General features: G+C 57.9%; 2 protein-coding genes across 8 annotated transcripts in view; one reads left to right on the top strand and one right to left on the bottom strand.

Moving 5' to 3' along the window:
• Positions 1 to 20557, bottom strand: part of CHLSN (cholesin) — a 92068-nt gene that overhangs the window by 23938 nt on the left and 47573 nt on the right. The window lies entirely within an intron of this gene.
• Positions 1220 to 17793, top strand: GPR146 (G protein-coupled receptor 146). 2 transcript variants are annotated; one of them, XM_074314035.2, is made up of 3 exons: positions 1226 to 1355; positions 11126 to 11336; positions 14642 to 17793. In XM_074314035.2, the coding sequence occupies exons 2-3, from the start codon at positions 11309 to 11311 to the stop codon at positions 15658 to 15660; spliced, it is 1047 nt and encodes a 348-aa protein (XP_074170136.1). In that variant the 5' UTR covers positions 1226 to 1355; positions 11126 to 11308; the 3' UTR covers positions 15661 to 17793. The 2 variants fall into 2 exon arrangements, with proteins under 2 accessions (XP_019603027.3, XP_074170136.1); XM_019747468.3 differs by lacking the exon at positions 11126 to 11336 and having other exon boundaries at positions 1220 to 1355.

The raw sequence follows: 20557 nt of genomic DNA, 5'->3' as shown, positions 1-20557 counted from the left end.
CAAAGCCAAAGACCACCTGGTTCAAGTCCCCTCTGTGACTTGCTCTGTGACCTGGGGCAAGTTGCTCAAAGTTTCCGAGGCTCAATAAAATTGAAAATGAAAAGAACACTGTATTTCATCGGTGCTAACACATTTCTCTCATTCTAACATCTCTAAATTCAGGGTGCAGCTTATAATTGACAGTGTCAGAACTTAATTGGCAGACTGTTTCCTTTTTAGCAGTCCATAAAACAATGGTGTGTGTTGCATGAATGGCATCCTACGTTTGATGAAATATGGGAGAATACAGCTTGAAAGGTTTTTCTGAGGGCCTAGAACAGAAGTCTAGCTGTGAGGTACCAGTGCTAGCTGGCTGTGACTGGCCTCGGCCTTGGGGCCAAAGCGGCCCACTGCCGGACGTCCACTGCTACAAAGACTGGCATGAGGCGGAAGAGCAAGTTAAGGTCACAGGGCCACTGGAGTGGGGGAGGCCACGGGACCTAGGGACGACCCGGAAGGAGAGTGAGACCCTGCCCTGCCCTTCAGCCGCAGCTGAGCCCCGTTCCCTCTCCAGTCCTGGTCAGGAAGCCGTCCTCTCAAGGTGGGGGGCTCCAAGCAGGGAGCCCCCGCCAGACTCGGCTGCTATTATTATTCCTGTTCCATCCAACCCCTGGCCACGGAGTAAACGTGCATTAAATTCTGCAACCCGCACACTTGGATGTTCAGAACGAATGGTCTTAGATGCTGAATGTGCTGTCTGCCAAAGGTTAAACATGCCCAACATTTAGTTGTAACAGCAGCTACGAAGTTAATTAGGCGCAAACAATGCCCTGTCTCTTTAAATGGTTTCTGGCGGTCAGCGCCGTTTACAAAGAATTCCTGAAACCAGGGAGTAAAGGGTGAATTCGGAAACAGCAAGCACACTTTGGGGAAGAGGGGCAGGTGCTCCAGGAAGGACTTGATTACAGCCTCCCGAGGGTGGAGGGGTCTGTCCCAAGCAGATTAGAGCGCGCTCTGACTCAGCACAAATGGCACCAGCGCTTTGGAGGGGGCACAATTGGGCACCGGAAGAGCCGCGGACTTGTGTCCTGCACACGGCTGACCCCAGGTCACTCAAGGTCGCCGGCCACCCTGGCCAGCACCCCACGAGCCCGCGCGCCAGGGGCGGGGCGGCCTGGGGGCGGGGCCACGCCAAGGGGCGGGGCCGGCGGTGGCGGCTGCTGGGCGGGCGGGCGGGCGGTCCATGGGCGGGGCCGGCGACGGTCACGTGTGTACACAGGCCCCGCGCGGCGTGCGCGCCGTGAGCCCCGCCGCGTCCTCCGAGCCCCGAGCTGCCCACCCCACGGCGACTGCGCCGCCTGTGGCCCAGCGAGCCGGTGAGTGGGCGCCCAACGGGGAGTCGGGGTGGGCCGGGCACACTCCAGGTCTCGGCCAGCGCGGAGAGCCAGCCCGCGGCTGCGGCGTCCCCGTCCGGCGGGCGCTCCGCTCGGACTCTCGGGTCCTTCGGCCCGGCCCTGGCGCTGTCCCCTCGGGGTGGGGGCACTGTCCCCCGTGCGGAGTGCTTCCCTTTGGGGCGGGGGCCGCTGCGCGGCACTGTCCCCTTGTGGGATGGGGGGGCTGTCCCCTGTGCAGGGCACTGTCCCCTTGGGGGCTGAGGGGCGCTGTGGCCGCGCTGAGCCTGGCGGCCAGCCAGGGCCAGGCCGCTGCCCTGCGGTCATTAACCTGTGGAGGGGCAGCTGAGATCCGCTGCCTGTGTAGGAGGCCAGCAGCAGCGCTGCTTCTGTAAGTGTCCTGTGGGGCTGACTGCGTCCTCCTGGGTCACCGTGGTTATAGTTTTCATCCCCTTTCATGATCACAACATTTTTAGTGAGTTCTGCAACTCCGTGTGAATGGAGGTATCAAGTCTGTTGTTAACTCTTGGCCACTTGATAAAAATGTAACCCCCTGGGCAAGGAAGGCTCCTTGAGACCTGAGAGGAAGGCAGTGCTCCCGCTGCTGAACGCCTATTACTTGCAACAAGACACCCAACACCGACTCACTGTCAGACACTGCACTCAGCTCCGGCTCTTCGTCTGGGTGTTCATCTAACCGGTCTTTGCAGTGCTCCGATGTGCGGAACCCCGCGGGGATTTTTGTATTTGAAGTCCAGACAGCGTTCATTCCTCAGGTCTCCCCCTTACCACTGAAGATGGACTCCCTTGAGAGCTCCATTCCCCTTCAAATAACCAGCTCCTTATCTTAACTGAGCAGCAGACGCCTCCTTTCCCCTATCTGAACATCTAGCACAGCCCAGCACTCAGGAAAGCAGCGAGAAACTTCCTTTGCAGCCTCTGCAAATCCAAGACTATGCATAAACGGCTCTGACCCTGTTGCCAGCCTGCTCCTGCATCATGGTGACCAGAGCCTCTCTCGTCCTCACTGGGTCCCACCTCGGCGCCGCTGAGAGTGAAGAGGCACTAGCAGTTACAACCAGGGCATGGTCCTCGCTCCATGGCCACTGCTTAAGGAACTGCTGTAGGGTCCAGCTCTCCAAGCCAGAACCTCTCGTATCTTCCTAAGTGGTGAAGGCCTCCAAAGATAACTGGCTTTTAAAAATCCTGGTTATACTTTGTGGGTGCATACTGTGCCATGTCACAGCTAGGAAGCTGGGCTGAGTGGGGAAGCCCTGAGGTCAGGGCCACACACAGCAGAAGGGTGTTTGGCTAGGGTGCCCGCATCATCCTGCCTCTCCAGTGGGTATGGAAATACCCTGAGGACAGAGGAACACAGCTTGGGGACAGAATGGAAATGTCAACACTGACTTGATGTCCCTGTAACTCTAAAGCCCCTGGTAGGTTGATGACAGAAAGGTAAGTGCATCCATCCGCCTAACATGGGTGCACATGGGGTTTTCCGTTACAGTGTTCAAACTGTATCTATTATATAATGAAAAAATAACACATTTGCAAAGATCCCAGCAGGGGAAATGGGCCAGGAAGAAGGACATGCTGCTTTTGTGTGTGTGTGTGGGGGGGGTCTCCATCTCGCAGCCCCTAGAATGTCATTTGGAATCCTGACCCAAAACTGCTACCTGGCTTTAAGGACCCATCCCAGGGCTGTCTTTGGGGGTGGAGGGGAGTCACGTCCCAGAGGGCTGCTATGTGAGTGCGCATGACAGAACCACTCTCCTTCTTGCTTAAACAGTGCTTCCTAGCGCTTCCCTTGCTGGCTGCTGGCTCCTACGCTCTCGAAGGCTAGAGCCACTTTGCATGGCTCGGCAGCATCAGGCTGCCTCTGTCCGTGGGGTCTCCCGGGCCGAGGACCCCCAAACACCGCTGCGGCGTCGGAGAGGAGAGAGGACAAAGTCAGTCTTCCCTGTCATTCAAGTTGCCAAAATGCGATGCTGCTGAGGAGCCGAGTTTAGTCCCCGGGGAGCCTCCACGTGCAAACAGAACACCTTCGAGTGGCACAGGGTTGGGTGTGCTGTGCGTCCCCAGCAGGCCCACCTTGGGTCCCTTTCCTCCCACACATGCCAGCAGAGTGTGCCCAGAAGCTTCCGGGTTTTGATTAGAGCCCAGCAAACTGAGGAAGCAACTGTTACAAGTAAAAATAACTAGCTGGCTTCTCCCCGCCACCTCCCGGAAAGAACCGGAAAGAACCGGGGTGGTGATAGGATCTGTGGTAAGAGCACACCAGGGTAGGTGGGGAGCCCACATGGGGTGCCAGGCCTGCCCAGAGTCTGAAATGGAGACCTGAGCTATTTGCAGCCCAGCCCTTGAATTTCTGAGGGAGCCTCTTTTTGTTTGTTTTTTTCCGGGTCTGCTGTACCTGGATTGAGCAGTAGCTTCAAACTGAGTTACTCAGGGAACAAAAAAGTCCAAGTAATGAGTGTCCCATGAACAACAGGACACGTGTCCAGTCTTCTTCAGGGAAAGGCGCCCTGCTGCCCATGGGCCAGGCCCAGCTGCCGGTCTCAGTGCCCCACAGCCCTTCCTGAGCCAGCAAACATGCCGCTCCCTTCCATGGAGAGAGGCAGCCCTTTGTTTACACGTCTGAGCCAGGTTGCTGGGCTCACTGTCACCACTCTGCAACTTAGAACCGTAAAAAGCAAACGGCTACACAAATCCAAACAGCCCATCTCTAGATGAACCATTTCTTATCACCCCCCAGGAAGGCATGGCTTTTGTGACAGGAATCTGTGTAGTAAGCTCTCTACACTGAAAGACCTATGAAAGCAGCAGCCTTTCCAGAGTGGCTGGCTCCTACCAGCTGGATGTTAATTGTAGCTAAAGCTTCTGCCCATTATTACAAAGGAAATAAACACTCAGGAGTCCTTTTCAAAGCATTTTGATTGTTCCAGAACATTCATCTCAGGGTGAGTCTCAGCGTGCACAGCAGGTCAATAGGACCCCTGTCCGCCTCACCTCCTGTGCCCACATCCAGGTCTCGGATGTGTCACAGGGCCACCGCTATCTGTCGGGTCCCCAGGAGGCTCTCACACCCTTTGCCCTCCCTTCTACTCACCTCACTGCATCTCTTCCCAGACAGAGCCAGCCCAGCTGCAGGCCACAAACCCAGAAAAGACCCCTGCAAGCTCTCAGGAGGTGGGAAAGAGAGGGACACTGCTCACCTGGCTGCCTGTCCAGGCTGTGGAGACAGCAGTCAGGGAGGGGCCCCAGGTGCTGACGCCGAAAGGAAACTCACGGCTGAATCAGTCCTGGCTGAGCAGTTGGGGAAGCAAGGAAGGGGACCAGCGTGTGCAAACACAGCAGTGAGACGGGCCTCTGCGTGTAACAGTGGCAGGCGCGCTCTGTCGGGCCCTGAATATGGGGACAGAGCTTCCTGATGACAAAGGCCAGGACGCACGCACAAGGTGAGGTTAGAGTCGCTCATGCAGCTCCCTAGGGAAGCATGGCTCCTTGCTGGTTTCTCATTTCTGCTGGCTCTCTGTGTACCTTCTCACACTTGTGTGCGCACACACATGCACACCAGGATTCCCGGGTGGCGGGACCCCTGCGCCTGTGTCACCTCAGCCGTTACTCCCGTTCTGGCTGCTGCTCTGACCATTCCTGGCCTCCTGTTTCCATGGAGATCATAATTTCCTTTAGTTCTGGGTTTTAGCGAAGTTCATTTGAGTTGCCTATAGACATGCACTTGTGCCAGGCTGGTTTATGCCATTTGGGGCTCTTTCTAGAAAGGCATAGGAAGAAAGACTCCAAGGCTGGCCTCAGAGTACTGCTAACAGCCAGCCTGCAGGTGTGTGGCCCTTGCCAGCAACCAGTGAAGACAAGAGGCTGCAGAGCGTCCGTTGTGGAGAGGAGTCCCAAATGTCGTACGTTAGGAAGTGGAAAGGACTGAGGCCCGAGCTCGTTCCCTCGCCCACTCCCCATTCTGGTGACAGCTGTGAATTTGGGTGAGGGCTGCACTTATGGTCCAGCTGAGTGCAACATCAGGACGGTCCCTGTAGTGTAGTGACCCGAGCCGAGCCAACTGCAGACTGGAAGCGAAGCCTCTGGGGTCTGACAGTGGGGTACTCAGCGTGTGCCTTCTCCAGAGGGCGTCCTCTCCCCGTGAGATCTTACACTTGGCTGTACCAGGGCTTGTATCCTCACCCCTCCTTGCCCTGGTTTCCTCTTCTTCCTCTGTGTTCATTCATAGGACCCTTAGATCAAGTTCACACCACAGTCTCCTCTGCGTGGAAGGTCTGGGAAGGACCTCATTGTCCCAACACCAGGGACTGGCCAGGCCACCCTCTGTGCTCTGCATGCTGCATTTACTGAATCCTCCCAACAGTCTCATGAAGATTGTCCTAACCTGGGGAAACTGAGGCAGTAAGTTACCTGCCTCACCAAAGCCGTGAGTCTGGGGGCTTGTCTGTCCCAGAGTCTGGCTCCAGAGCCCGAACTCTTTTTTTTTCTTTTTTTTAATGTTTTTTCCTTTTTAAGTTTTATTAAATTTACTGGGGTGACATTAGTTAACAAAATTATATAGGTTTCAAGTGGACATTTCTATAATACATCATCTACATATCACGTTGTGTGTTCACCACCCAGAGTCAGTTCTCCTTCTATCACCTTATATTTGACCCCCTTTACCCTCGTCTACCACCCACTTCCCCCCTTACCCTCTGGTAACCACTAAACTGTTGTCTGTGTCTATGAGTTTTGCTTGTTTGTGTGTTTGTCTTGTTCCTTTGTTGCTTTCAGTTTTATATCCCACATATCAGTGAGGTCACATGGTTCTCGACTTTTTCTGTCTGACTTATTTCACTTAGCATAATAATCCCAAGATCCATCCATGTTGTCGCAAATGGCAGTATTTCACCTTTCTTATGACCGAGTAGTATTCCGTCGTGTATATATAGTACATCTTCTTTATCTAATCCTCTCTTAAAGGACACTTTGGTCATTTCCATGTCCTGGCCATTGTAAATAATGCTTCACTGAACATAGGGGTACATATATCTTTACAGATAAATGTTTTCAGATTTTTGGGTAGATACCCAGGAGAGGGATTGCTGGGTCATATGGTAATTCTATTCGTAATTTTTTGAGGAACCTCCACACCGCCTTCCATAGCGGCTGCACCAGTCTGCATTCCCACCAACAGTGTATGAGGGTTCCTTTTTCTCCACAGCCTCTCCAACACTTGTTACTATTTGTCTTGTTGATGATAGCCATTCTGACTGGGGTGAGGTGATATCTCATTGTGGATTTCATTTGCATTTCTCTGATGATTAGTGATGTTGAGAATTTTTTCATATATCTGTTGGCCATCTGCATGTCTTGGGAGAAGTGTTTGTTCAAGTTCTCTGCCCATTTTTTAACTGGGTTATTTGCTTTTTGTTGTTGAGTTGTATGAGTTCTTTATATACTTTGGATATTAGCCCCTGTCGGAGGTGTTGTTTGCAAATATCTTCTCCCATTCGTTTGTTTGCCTCTTTGTTTTGTCGATGGTTTCTTTTGCTGTGGAGAAGCTTTTCAGTTTGCTATGGTCCCATTCATTGATTTTTTTTCTTTTACTTCACTTGCCTTTGAGGTCAAATTCATAATATCCTCTCTAAGGCTGAGGTCCTTAAGTGTAGTACCTATGCTTTCTTCTAGTATCTTATTGTTTCAAGAGTCTGAACTCTTAACCCCGTGGAGACGCCAGGAAATGGAGGAGACCCTCCAGGCGTGGCATTGTTGTGACCAGTTCATTGGCACTGACTGGGTTGTCTGTGGTCCACAGGACATGGTCTTCATAGGAGCAGCCTGTTCTCATGGAGTTCCTTTCAAAGTGCCCTCCTGTGGGGCAGGATGAGTGTGGCCAGGGCTCCAGGCAGTGACAGAATTGGAGCTGCTTTCTTGAAGTAAGAAAGCTATTCAGGACGGGTCGTTTTCACCCACCCTGTTGCAGTGGGGCCCTGTGACATCACACCTAGGCCCCGCTCTCTCCAGGCACAGAGCACCTGTCACTGTCTGTTTCCCTGCATCACCCAGGCCTGCTGGCAGCTGCCAGTTGGCACCCCCACCCCTGTGAAGACAGGGCTGCAGCGTGTATACCGGTGCCACCTGCTGCTGGGGTGGGCAGAGGCGTGGCCTGTGCTGCCAGCTGTCTGGCCAGCTCATCCTTCCTGTGGCCTGGCTCCCCTCAGCAGGCCTCCACTCTAACCCAGGGCCACAGGGCCCTTTCTGCCCCGCATACTGGCTCACTGGTTACCACTGGCGCTGCAGCGTGGGACGAGGCAGTGGGCCCGGCACCTGCCCAGGCCTGTGCTGCTTCTGGGTCTCCGGCTGTCTGATGGGAGACTCCTCATGAGATGGCACACTCCAGGGGCCTGCAGGCACCCACAAGGAAGAAACCAGAGACAAAAAAGACCTGCTCAGGGCCCAGCACAGAGCAGGAATCACCTGACCTGGGCACGTCTCCACGCATCTCCCAGCCAGCATGACAGCAGCCCCGGGGGGCACTGCCACCAGTGCTGGGCTCGCTCTGCGTTCACCACCGGGGCTCAGGGGTCTGCAGTCAGACCCCTTGGGCACTCCTCCCTCCGGCTTCGCCCACTTGCACATGCCACGCCTGGAGCAGACAGCTCTGCAGTGCTGGCGGGGTGCAGAGAAGCCAGCCTCAGAGCCTCCGACCTGCGGCCGAGGGAGCACGGCCGAGGGAGCACAGCTGACCAGGCGCCGAGTGCCTTCCTGGGCTTGGGAGCATCCTCCTGAGGAGGGCAACCTGGAGGGCCACTTCTCCTTTATGCAGAAGAGCGTTTGTGATGAATGACTGTCACCCAGCGGACGACACACAGGCCCAGGTGAGGAGCCAGGAGAGCAGGCTCTGGCGGACGCACGGACAGACAGACCAGCACGTGTGCGCCCACTGGCCTCTCAGACCCCCGCAGGCACTCACCAGGTCTGCCCTGCCCTGTTGGAGGGGCTGCTGGATTCCCACACCCTTCTGACAGACTGGCCTGAGGTCACCACCGCGCCCCCCTTCCCCACCACCACAGAGGCCCGGATGGCAGTGCACGGCAACAAATGACACAAATGGGACTCTAGCTTTTCTGACATGAAACTCTGGCCTTATTTTCCTCCAAAGGGTAAGGCCGCTGGGGTCCATGAGGGGCCCCCTCCAGCCTGTGGAGGAAATGACCACAGCTCTGTTCCGTTTCAGGGTTCTTACAACCCCCATCGCCCATAAGCAGGGAAGTCTGTGTGCTTCCCCACCCCCTCACAAAGAAGAAACCCCTCCAAACCAGGAGGCCAAGCCAGCCTCAGTCATCGGGGGTGTTGCCTGAGTTGGGGTCCTCTCAGGTTTTCCTGTATGAAAACACCTGTGACCTCTAGCCTCTCCAAGGTCGCCCTCTATGTGATGTGCATGCAGCCAGCTTGGAGGAGGGGAGAAGAGACCCACAGTGAGGAGCAGTGGCTGATGCATGGGGGCTGAAGCACGGGGAAACTCGCCTGACTGACCGATCAACCGACCGAACAACCGCCCGCCAACCGGTCGGGGAGTCTGCTGCGCGCAGACGGGGCCGGGGCCCAGCACCCTCCTGACGTGAGCTGCTCTCCCTGCTTCCACCGGGCTGGCCTCCTGCCTGCTCTCCTCCCTCCCGTCCACTGCTGGCCCACAGGCCTGGAACCACCTGCCCAAAGCTGTAAAGGCCTCTCCATCCCATTTGCACTAGACTGGTCAAGCCTGTTCCACCCCAGCCACGCCTGGAGCGGGAAAGGAGCGGGCGCTGCCAAGGCCAGCCCAGTCCTTACAGTATGGAGGTTTTCTTCTCTTTGAGTGGGGTTAGGAAATAAAACAAACAAAACCCCTCAAAACGAGAGATCATTCACGAATCATCTTATAGGAGAAACAGTCAAAGAATAACTGGAACCGTCTTGGACAACCCCAGGCATGTGGGAGGCCCTGGCCCGAGGGGCCGCCTCCCTCTCCTTCCCCTGCCAGATGCCCAGCGCCTGACACAGCAGGCCAGCCTCAGCGTGCAGGACGCCTGCAGCCGCTCCCCGGCCCAGGGCCACATCCCGCCCGAGCAGATGGTCGGGCTCAGCAGTGCGGCGGCTGGCACAGGCCAGGTGTGCCCCCACCCCAAGGGCCAAGGCTGACGTGCAGTCCCAGCTCGCTGAAGAGCACACTGCAGAGGAAGCAACCACGGGCCTCACTAGGACAGGACCCCAAGGAGGAGGGCTCGGCCTCCCCGTGGAGATGGAGGTGTGGGGCAGGGAGGACAGCAAGTCTGGGCTTGTTTGCTGTGGGGAGACCCCAAGTCAGCACACTGGCACTTCCTGTGTTCCTGGGTCCCAGTGGAGTGAGGTCAGGAAGGGGCTCCAGCTCGGAGACAGAGCCAGCACCCAGCTGAGGGGAGACAGCAGCCTGGCAGGAGTGGGGGTCCATGGGGATGAGCAAGGGCGGGGGGAGCCGGGCTGAGAGCGGGAGCACACGGTGGGCTCCAGGGCGGTCCTGGAGAGGCAGGAGGACAGGCTGGCCACTGCTGGTGCCTGGTCTGACGCAGGGGCGTGGACGGGCTGTCGCTGTGGGCACTGGGAGGGCACTGCAAGTGGGTGCCAGCTTCGAAAGAACTGGGGAGCGGCAGTGATGAGAAGGGGGAAGGTGGCCAAACCAGCCAGCGAGTCTGGAGGCGGCTTGGCAGAGGCCCAGCGTGGAAGGCAGGGGCACAGGGAGTGAGCAGCCCGGACGCTGTTCGGGTGGGAGGAAGACGGGCAGGACCAGGAGGCGGGGGGCTTGCTCGGGTAGCAGTGCAGTGCCCTGGGGGGGAGGGGGCCGGCTCTGAGCCGAGGTGTGTAGACAGTTCGAGATGGGGTGTGATGACGGACGGGCCTGTTCCCAAGGCCAGGCTGAACAAGAGCCCACTGGGGTCCTCACTGACCCCGACCCCCTTCAGCTGAGGGCCACCGCAGGTGACGGTGAAAATGTGGCTGCTTTGTAGATGATGGCTGGCAGAGCAGGGCGTGCTCCGAGCACCGGCCCTTGGAGGTACTCACCAGGAAGAGCCCTAGGTGGATCGGGCTGCCTTCCCTCCACTGTCCTGTCTCTGGGGACAGAGAAGCACAGAGGGCCCTTCCTGGAATCCACCTCTGCACCCCAAGTTCCTCTTTCTCAGGAAGGAAATGCACAGAGCCTGCCTTGCAAGGCTGGTGCCAGAGGGCGGGAGTCACACCATTGTTGTCAGGCCCTCCCTCTTCCCAGATGGCCCACACGGGAAGTCTCTGCTCCCTGTTCCTAGACTCACAAAACAGAGCTCACAGAGGGAAGTGAGGCGACTGAGGAAACAGGAGGGCAGGCAGCCCAGCTTCGGCCTCTGCCTGGGCCCTCTGCAGCCCGGGGAGCTGCCTGGAGGCCCACTCGGGTCAGAGGGGTCTCCTTCCTGCACTGCCACCCTCCGACCTCACATGGGTAAGGGTGAAGGTTGCCCACTGCAGAATGCCAGACCCCTGCATGTACTAGAGAGCTCTGACACCTGGAGACATGGGGTACCCCTGCGAAGAACACCAGAACAGAAAGCAACGTGTGTCATTTTTAGACTGAAAGTGAATGAAACCGGTATCTTTTAGCTTGTAATCTGCATTTGAAATCATCCTCATAACTGATCTGTAAGAAAACTGCACCCAGACGCCACCTCTAGCTCACAGGATAAGGTTTACAAATTCTGTTTTTCAAGCTGCCAGTAACACTCAGGAGCATCTCTGACCAAAAACCCAGCACGGACAGTCACCGCCTCCCATCCCGCAAGTGCTACGCCAGGGCCACAAGGCCTGTGAGCGCACGAAGGAAATTCTCAGCTTTGATTCCACGTGACGACTTCCCGAACACTGAGCCAGTCTGAGCCCAGTGCCAGCCCCTCATGGCCGGGGCGCCACGGCGACGGACAGGTGAGCGCGCAACTCCATCTGCTGGTGGAGCGTGGTTCCTGGGCGTCCTGGGCGCGCGGCTCCGTTCATCCACGTTCTGGCCTGGACTTCAGTTCTGAGCTGCCCTGGGCCTCCACGTTTTTGTGCTCCTGCCCGAGTGCAAGCACTGGGCTCCTCTCTGTGGCACAGGCCCCGTGAGGCCCAACCGTCATCCTTAGTTCCCGCTGACAGATGTCTGCTGGTTTATGTCCTCGAGGGAAAAGGAGCCTGTCATTGAACGTGCCCTCACGTGGGCCTGGGCCCTGGGCCCTGGGCCGAGCTCAGCCTGAGCACCGAGCTGCCCTTCCAGGCACAGCTCCTCATTCCTTGAAACTGGCTGTAAGCAGAGATGGGGAGGGGCCGCCACGCCTGCCAAGGGAGGCAGGAGCTGTGTGAGTAATTTACTGGGGAAAAACAAGGGGTGCGTTTCCACACTGGGCCCCGGCTCACTCGCACACATGCACTCACACGTGCCAGGAAGCTCATGTCCACGGCTGTCTGACAGCACACGGGCCCTCTCTGCTGCAGTCATTACTGACGGGGTCTGCGGTCCAGGCACAGGACATGTGGGACACGGAATAAAGGTGAGGGGTGGTGGCTTGGTGCAGCTCTAGCCTGCTGAGAAGTTGGGGAGGCGCTGGGCAGAGGCAGACCGTCGGAAGGGGTGCCACTTGCCCCATCTGAGCTGGTGAGCCGAAAGGGAGGGTAATGGGAGGGGGGGACTGAGTGGGACAGGTCGTAGGACGGTGAGTGTGTCTTCCTGCGCCATGGTCTCAGGCAGCAGGTGGAGTTCGTGCCTTCTGCTGGCAAATGCCCCCAATGCCACGGCGCCTGTCCCAGTGGTAGCAGAGGCCCCTTCCGTTTCAGGGGCTGCAGCCTCTACCTTCTGTCCCCAGAGGGGGAGGGAGGTTGGCAGCGAGAATCGGTGGGAACTTCCCAAGCAGTGGGGGTTTGGCCATGGGCTGGTCACAGCATGGACAGGCCACTCTGGGGTGACAGATGTCCCCAGTGGCCACAAGAATACAGTGTTTCCTGGGGACTTAAGGCCAGTGACGTCTGGTGAACAAGCCCCACAACCATGGGCTCCCGCGGCTCAGTGGGCAGGAGCCCCGAGATGGAGGAGGACCAAGCACATGAAAAGAAACATCGGCCGCCGCTCCGAGGCGTTCCAGGAGGAGACACCAAACTGGACCCTCCCCTCCTCCCCCCTGCAGCTCATTGAAAAACCAAAACTCCGCGCAGGAACTATGCCAGGTGGGGCTCGCTCTGGGAGCACCGCCTGCCTGGCACACCTTCTCCTCTGGAATCCAGCCCCACAGGCTGAGGAGCACTGGCCAGATCTAAGGAACTGTGTCCTTGCTGTGGAGGAGACACTTCTCCTGAAGTGACGTCACCGGCACGTGTGGCAGCCCGGCACCGTCATTACCCCCGACGCCCATCAGCTCAGGTGCTGGGTGGCACTCATTGCACTCGGTGTTCCTCCCGTCTGCCCCCGAACAGAATTCACCCCCCTGGTGGTCGGATGTGGGGGACACTGGCAGATGCACTCCAGTTGGGGGTGCTGCCCCCCATTGCTTTCATCACCCCCCCAGGCCCGTGGTGGCAGGCCGTCCCTCCTCACTCATGCCTGCGGCCCCAGCACGCACGGTGGCAGGACATGGCGGGCAGTGCGAAAGGTTTGTGGGCGTGCATGACCCACTAGACTGTCCATAGGCCAGAACCTTTCCTCCGTGTCACCACGTTTGGTCCCTGCGCAGCCGATCCCTGGGGCGGAGCCAGTGCCCACATGGGCAGGGCTGGCTCTCGCTGTGGCCTGAGCTTGTGAAAGACGTCTGCTTTCTGAGAGGATCTCTTCGTCTGTGGGCAGGAGATGTGCTTGGGCCAGACTACATTTTGAATGTAAGGTTTTTCTCCAAAGACAGTGACAGCTCTGTTCTTTCTTTGTATCTTGGCCCCACCTGCCAATTCTCACTGATTCTTAATGCCGAGCTGTGCACCCAGGCCTCCCACCTGCTGGAACGGACAGGCCAGCCTGTCCCAGTCCGTCTGTGTGCAGCCTGTGAGGCAGGAAGGCCCGGGGCCAACGCCCACTCCCGTCCACCCCTCTCCATGCGGCAGCTTGGCAGGCTCACAGGCACTGTCCACCCCAGGAAGTCCCAGGTTCACCGAGGGTTTTCAGCAGTTTCCACCTGAGCGTCCCGGGCCGTGCCAGGACACACACACACACACACACAGCCAGGCTCCCTCTGAGGTCTCCAACCCCATGTGCCAGGCATCTCCCCAGAAGCAGTGGGGTCCACAGCTGCCCTGGCTTAGCACCTCCTGCTCTGTCGGCTCAGCTCAAGGCACACTGCAGGTCATGTACACCAGCGCTTGTGCGCCTGGTCACATATCTGCTGACACGTGTGCCCCCGGTGCCACCCAGGTGCCCTGAGACAGGGTGGGTTTCTGACCACCAGGCACAGGTGGGAGGGTGAGGCAGAGGGGCTGTACGATTCCCACGTACATGGCACACGGCACACCGAGAAGGGCCGAACTGATGCCAGAAGGCAGGGCTGTGTCCTCATTGGCAAAAAGGCTGCAGAGGGGCCCGTGAGGCAGAGCGCCAGGCAGTGAGTGGGCAGTCAGGCCTCAGGCCCGCCCCTGCCTTCACTGCAGGCCTTTCCTGACCTCAGCTGATCCACCACCTGTCACCACAAGGCCTGTGACAGCACGTGCGCCGCGGCCCCTGGTGTCCTGCAGAGGCTGTGTGGGCTGATGCGCCAGCGGCCCTGTGGCTCTGTGTCTTTTTAGTCCCACTTTTCAGGAACAAGGCTGAGAGGGAGGGCAGGTGGGCAGATGTGCTGCAAGCCACAGCCTGTGCGCCGAGCTGGCAGGATGAGGCCCCGGGCAGCAGGGGCCCTGCAGAGTGTCCCTGAAGCCCCCGAACTGTGCCAGCCACTGCTGAGGAGGGCGAGCAGGTGGGGCATCTGGCCCGGACAGGACACAGCTTCCCCAGAGTAGCCCCAGGTGTCTCTTGGAAACGTGTTAGGGACACATGCCGTGGTCACTAGGATTATGGCAGCACCGCGACCTTCCTGGTGTGACAGCCCAGCTCGGGACTGAGATGGGCATCTCACGATGGTAACGTCACTTTCACAGGAAACACTCGGGACAGAATTTCCTTTTAGGCTCCGGCTGTTCCCGTGCGCATTTTAGGCTTTTCCTGTGCCCTCTGCCTTTTTGAGGGTTGCAGGCCTGGGGCTTGGGCTCGAGCAAACAACTCACCTGCCACTGCTTTCCCACAGCCCAGCCAGCCGGCGCCATGTGGCCCTGCGGCCTGCCCAACGGCACAGGCAGGGGCGAGGACCCACCGCTCTGCCAGCCCTTCCACCTGGTCCTGTCCGTGTGCTCCCTGCTCTACCTGGCGGTCGGCGTCCCGGTCGGCCTGGCCTACAACGCGCTGCTGGTGCTGGCCAACCTGCAGGACCAGAGCAGCATGACCATGCCCGACGTGTACTTCGTGAACATGGCTGTGGCCGGCCTGGTGCTCAGCGCCCTGGCGCCCGCGTACCTGCTGGGCCCCAGCGCCTCGGGCTGGGCGCTGTGGGGCTTCGGCAGCGAGCTGCACGTCACGCTGCTGGTGCTGTTCAACGTGTGCTCCCTGGTGACCATGTACTCCACGGCCCTGCTCAGCCTGGACTACTACATCGAGCGGGCCCTGCCGCGCACCTACATGGCCAGCGTCTACAACACCAGGCACGTGTGCGGCTTCGTGTGGGGCGGCGCCCTGCTCACCAGCTTCTCCTCCCTGCTCTTCTACGTGTGCAGCCACGTGGCTGCCAGGGTGGTGGAGTGCACCCAGCTGCGCCACACGCAGGCTGCCGATGCCATCGTGGTGGTCGTCGGGTACCTGGTGCCCGGCCTGGCCGTGCTGCATGCCCTCGTGCTCATCTCCCGGGTGCAGAAGGAGGACACGCCCCTGGACCGCGACTCAGGGCGGCTGGACCCCTCGGTGCACAGGCTCCTAGTGGCCACCGTGTGCACGCAGTTTGGGCTCTGGACACCCCACTACCTGACGCTCCTGGGGCACACGGTCCTGGCCCTGCGGGGGAGGCCCGTGGACGGGCAGCAGCTGGGGGTGCTGCTGTTCGCCAAGGACGTGTCCCGGTTCCTGGCCTTCTCCAGCAGCTCCGTGACACCGCTGCTCTACCGCTGCATCGACAGGAGCTTCCCCGGCAAACTGCGGCGCCTCATAAAGAAAGTGCGCTGTGGGCGCCGGAGCTGCTCCACAGACCAGGCGGGGCTACAGCAGGTGCTGGCCTAGGCGCTAGTCGGGGCTGGCAGTGCCCACCGCGGGGCCAGCGGTGGAGGCGGCCCTAACACGCCCTGGAGGCCCTGCGCACAGCGACCGAACCCAAGCCTGTCGCTCCCTCCCTCCTGGGGCTCACGTCCTGGAAAGGTGGTGACTGATGTCTCAACTGGATGCATAGCACTTTGTCACCGCACGCCCTCACCCTCGTCCCCAGAAGGAGACGCACTGAGGCAAGAAGGAAGAGCAGCATAGGCGTGTTCCCTACATGTCTCTGTGTTTGTCCCAAAAGCCCACACTGGGCCAGGCCACTGGTGCCGGGTGAAGATGAGCTGCCGTCCCGGGGCTCACGGGCCCCGGAGGCGCGTGCGCCCTCCCACATGCACCCCTGCAGGTCTGCGCCCTCAGCCTCCTTACTGCAGCTCCCGGAGGGGCCTTTCCAAATGGAGGGATGGAAATCAAGCCAGTATTTATGCTGTTTGTGTAGTTCAATTACTTCATTCTCCCCTCGTTTATTTGTTTATAAAACATGTTTGAAAGAAAAGTCAGAGTATTAAAATGAAGGAGACAGTGTGAATGAAGAACACACACGCCCACAGGGTGGTTGCCTGGGCTACTGAAGGGCCCCTTGCCACGCGCGGCTGGGTGTGTCATGCGCAGGGTGGCCAAGTATTCCACAAGGGAAGGAAGAGTCGGTGCACTGGTTTCAGGCAGGGACACTTAGTGGCACTGAGGCTCTGCCCTGACCCGCCAGGTGTCCCTTAAACCTGTACCGCCTCAGGTGACAGCACCGACTTTCCACTGTGGGTCTGTCCTACACCAGCTCCCCACAGTGTGCACAAAACTGAAGAAAAGCGCTGCTAGGATTTCTAACCTGATCCAACAGCTGCCAGTTGCCTGCCCACGGGAGACCCCTGAAGACTGAACGCCGTCTGCCTCCTGGTCTGGGCTGGCACCACAGACGTGACCAGCTCCCAAGCACGGACGCGATCCCCACCTTCGTGTGTCAGGTCCTGCTTAATTTACGTGAAGGGTGACCCAAGGCTGCCTACTTACTAAAGGTCACTGCACGTGTGGGCAGCTCAGCGCAGGTTCCCCACACCCCTCCCCCTCCCGCACACCCTGTACCCCAAGTCCTTATGATTACAATATACAGGCCACAGCCCTCTGATCCCAATTTTGAAACACCAAAAGCCCCAAACTCAGACATTTTTTGTCTGCAGCAAAATGGTCGCACACCCTGACCCGAGGTGGGACCAGAGCACCTTTCTGAGGAAGATCGGTGCGGTGATGGGTCTGCCCCAGCCCCACCCATGCCAGCAAGGGTCCACCTGGGCGCCAGGAGCAAGCCTCCACCCTCCCCTTCCCTCCGAGGACACCTGTGCTGCTGACCCCACGAGCCCCGAGACCCCCTTTGCATCTGACACCTGCTCGTGACCTTCTTGTGCTGAGTTCATCCTGGATGAGTCTGGAATGACCTGCCCTTCTTACTCCCCCAGAACGTCTGGTCCCCAGGACTTTCGCCACGTCACCAAAAAATGGACAGAATCTGAGTTACTCAGAGGGGAACGAGGAGCTCTTTGGAAGAAGCTAAGGCAGAGTGTGAGCTCAGTTGTTATTTTTTATTAACCAATCACTATGTTTCTTCGAATGAGTTTGCAAGATGCCAGGATACAAGCTTTTCCACTTTAGGTTCCAAGGTCACTAATTCTGCTACTAGTCCTTCTTGACTATTATAATTTTTAAATTGATCTTATTTCTGTTAATCCACAGAAACTCAGCTACCTTGCTAAGCTTCATTAAGATTCCAAAAGGTGAGTTTGACCTTGAGTTTACTTCCTGCAGGTTATAAAATTTACTTTGGGAAACTGGGTCTATTGCTAGTTGTGGCAGATATGTCAAGAAACCAAACACTGATTCTTTACAAAAAGTACTTGACAAAGTATAAACCAGGAAACAATTACTAAGAAGTCAAATTACACGTCAAGTTCTCGAGTGTCAAACTACTCAGGAGAGCTGGGCTTTCTCATCTCGTGGTGTCTGCCCCAACGGCTGCACCATCTGCCTGAAGTTCTATATACACGAGAGGAAACCGCTGAAGGAAAACCCCACATATTTGAAGACTATTAAATTATTTGATACTTATTATCTAATTTCTGAATTCTTAAAACGTGTATTTCCAGGGGTATGTGATGTATATCAGCAAACAACACCAAGTGCCATCTAATCGGTATTTCCCCTCATAATATAAATCTCAGCCTCTTTACTTCCTTCTCTGTAGCCCCTCTTTCTACAGTTCTGTCAATCGAACCAGTAGCATCCAGCTGCACACGTGCCCAGACTAGCCATTCTGAGATGGAGACACAGAGGGCGTCTCCAGCACCTGTTGTGTAAGTCGGCCAGAGGCTAGCAAAAGGACAGGCCCTCGGCTCACCAAATGTAATTTAGAAATTACTTACCACACCCTAGTGAGAGCAGACCTGAGGGCATCCTGGTGGTCCTAGCAACTCTACTGTGGCTTCAGGCAAATGCGGGAGCCGCCTGGCAGTCGTCGCGCCATCCCGCTGGTCCTCCCGCCATCACACCTATCCTCCCACCTGCTGGTCCTCCCGCCATCACACCTATCCTCCCACCCGCTGGTCCTCCCGCCTGCTGGTCCTCCCGCCTGCTGGTCCTCCCGCCATCCCGCTGGTCCTCCCACCCGCTGGTCCTCCCGCCATCACGCTGGTCCTCCCGCCATCACACCTATCCTCCCACCTGCTGGTCCTCCCGCCATCCCGCAGTCCTCCCGCCTGTCTGCAGGGGGCTGTCTCACCCATGGATAGATAGCATCGCTTTGCACACAGTACTTTGAGAAATGGATGCACAAGTGAACGGTCTAGGAATAAGTCAATTGGAACATACCCACTTTACATGAATAAAGCACATGCAGTTGAAAGCACTTCATGATCCTGCCTTATTCTGCTGGCCTCGTACGCACACAGGCGTCTCTGCTGGAGAGCACAGCCCCAGAGTGTGGCGCCCGCCACCTTTCTCACAGTGCAGTCTGCGCGTAGTGAGCAAAGCAGGAGTGAGAGATCTAAATCCCAGCTACCACGGGACTGAAGGTTGTTAATTCAGAGAACCTTCAAGGTGCTTCACTTTCTGTCAGGGAGCCACCCAGCACAAACCCAGTGGAGACTAGGAGATGAGCCCTGCGCCCCCAGCCAGCAGCACGGCTGGCCGCGCCTCCTTCGTGTCTCTCCTGTTCCCTGACCCACTAGGCACCTCAGCTACGATGTCATCTTGCTGGCAGCCCGCTCCTCACCAGGCTGGGGACCCCTGCTCGAACTCGCCCGAGGCTACCGGCCTCAGCCCGGGGTCCTAAGCCCTGCCATCCATCGCCTGCAGCAGGAATCCGCCCTTTCTCCTCCCGCCCGCAGTGCTGTGTTTGCCTTCTGAAGCCAGGGGCCAGGCCAGTCCACCCTCCCCACTGCCCAGAGCAGCACAGGCTGCTTGCCCTCAGTGCTCACAACCTCCCCCACTGCACGACTACCCTCAGGACCCTGTCTCTGCCCCACGAGGGAGGTCCGACTGGTGACTCCACTAATGAGGGGAGGGCAGGAAGCCAACTCAGGCCAGGGGGACCCCAGAGCCAGCTTCTAACCCATGGCCCTCATTTGCTCCTCCGGGCTCTTTTCGCAGTGACGAAGGCATTTACAGACCACAGCCTCCATCCTTTCAGCCACCTCTAGACTCTGGTGTCTGAGGTCACTCAGAGGCTGGTGCGCAGATGTGAACACAGTCCCAACACGTTCCCAAATGAGCCTGCTCCTCCAACAAGAAGCAAAGCCATCGGCTTCAGAAGGGACAATGTCCTGAGACTCAGGCTGCCTTGACAATGTTGTGGAGGCGGCTGGACTGCCTGTCTTGGCTGCTCACGGCGTGGCTGTCTCCCTGTGCATCCCTCAGGAACGGGCCACACCGGCCTGTGTCTGCACTTGATGTCACTTTCGTGGCTGTCCAGTACTCCATAGGTGGCCCAGATCACAGCCACCCACATTCTGCCAATGGGCCTATGGGCTGGCGTGGACGGGCTCTCCCAGGCGCACACCTGCAGCCCTCACGTGCCCCTAGGTGTATACGGTGTGCCCAGGAGCCGAGTGCGAGAGTGCCAGCTGCCTCCCCTTCGCCCACACTGGACACTGCTCATATGTCCTGTTTTTGCCAACCTGGTGGGAGCGCCGAGGAAGTTCCCCAGTTGTCACGAGGTCGAGGCCCTTCTCACGTATCTGTTGGCCACTCACACTTCTGCTCTCAATGGCTGCCTTTCAGGTAAGTGCTCTGCCCATTTTTTTTTAAAAATAATCTGAGGCATTCCACCCTGGCCACCGGCTCCTGACCTGACTGTGCCCTCCCTCGACTCCCGTCAACAGAAGGAGAAGCCATATAACAGAGGAGTCAGCAAGATGTCAGCAAAGTTCTCAAGACAGCGGCTCAGGAAACAAGCTGTGCTGCCCTCTGATGGGGAGGCCACCACATTGCAAGGACGGCGGCGCTGACCCCCAGGGATGGGGCTGCGGTGTCAACGATGTCACCAGTGTTCCAAGACCCCCACGCTGTGGCAACTCAGGTGCATGCGCTCCTTACCAAGGTCAAGGTCAAAGCTACTGGAAGAGGTTTCACTTATGTCGGCCCCAGGGCGGCAACATCCACAAGTGCACAGGGACTCTGGGAGCAGGGCAAGGTGGGGACCGAGGACCAGAAACAGGTCACATGTCCTGATTTTCACATGAAGCAGGTGCCAACCTAAGAGTGTGACAAGCCCAAGCTGAATGTCTCAGGCCCGCCAGGTCCCGAGGGCAGGGGGACCCTGAGGCCCGTGCTGCCACCACCTGCGCCCAGATCCACATCTGCTACCTGCTGTGTGACC

The sequence above is a fragment of the Rhinolophus sinicus genome, chromosome 5 (genome assembly GCF_057876585.1).
Source record: "Rhinolophus sinicus isolate RSI-liver-muscle chromosome 5, RSI-T2T, whole genome shotgun sequence".
NCBI lineage: Eukaryota > Metazoa > Chordata > Mammalia > Chiroptera > Rhinolophidae > Rhinolophus > Rhinolophus sinicus.
Note: the sequence above shows the minus strand (reverse complement) of the source record. Positions and strands in the feature narration are given on the sequence as shown.

Bases quoted from the DNA above. Each gene is read 5' to 3' on its own strand.
- GPR146 (XM_019747468.3), top strand. From the start codon at position 1,223: ATGGGCGGGGCCGGCGACGGTCACGTGTGTACACAGGCCCCGCGCGGC. The intron at 1,356-14,641 runs GTGAGTGGGCGC...GCTTTCCCACAG, and splicing joins GCCTGTGGCCCAGCGAGCCG to CCCAGCCAGCCGGCGCCATG.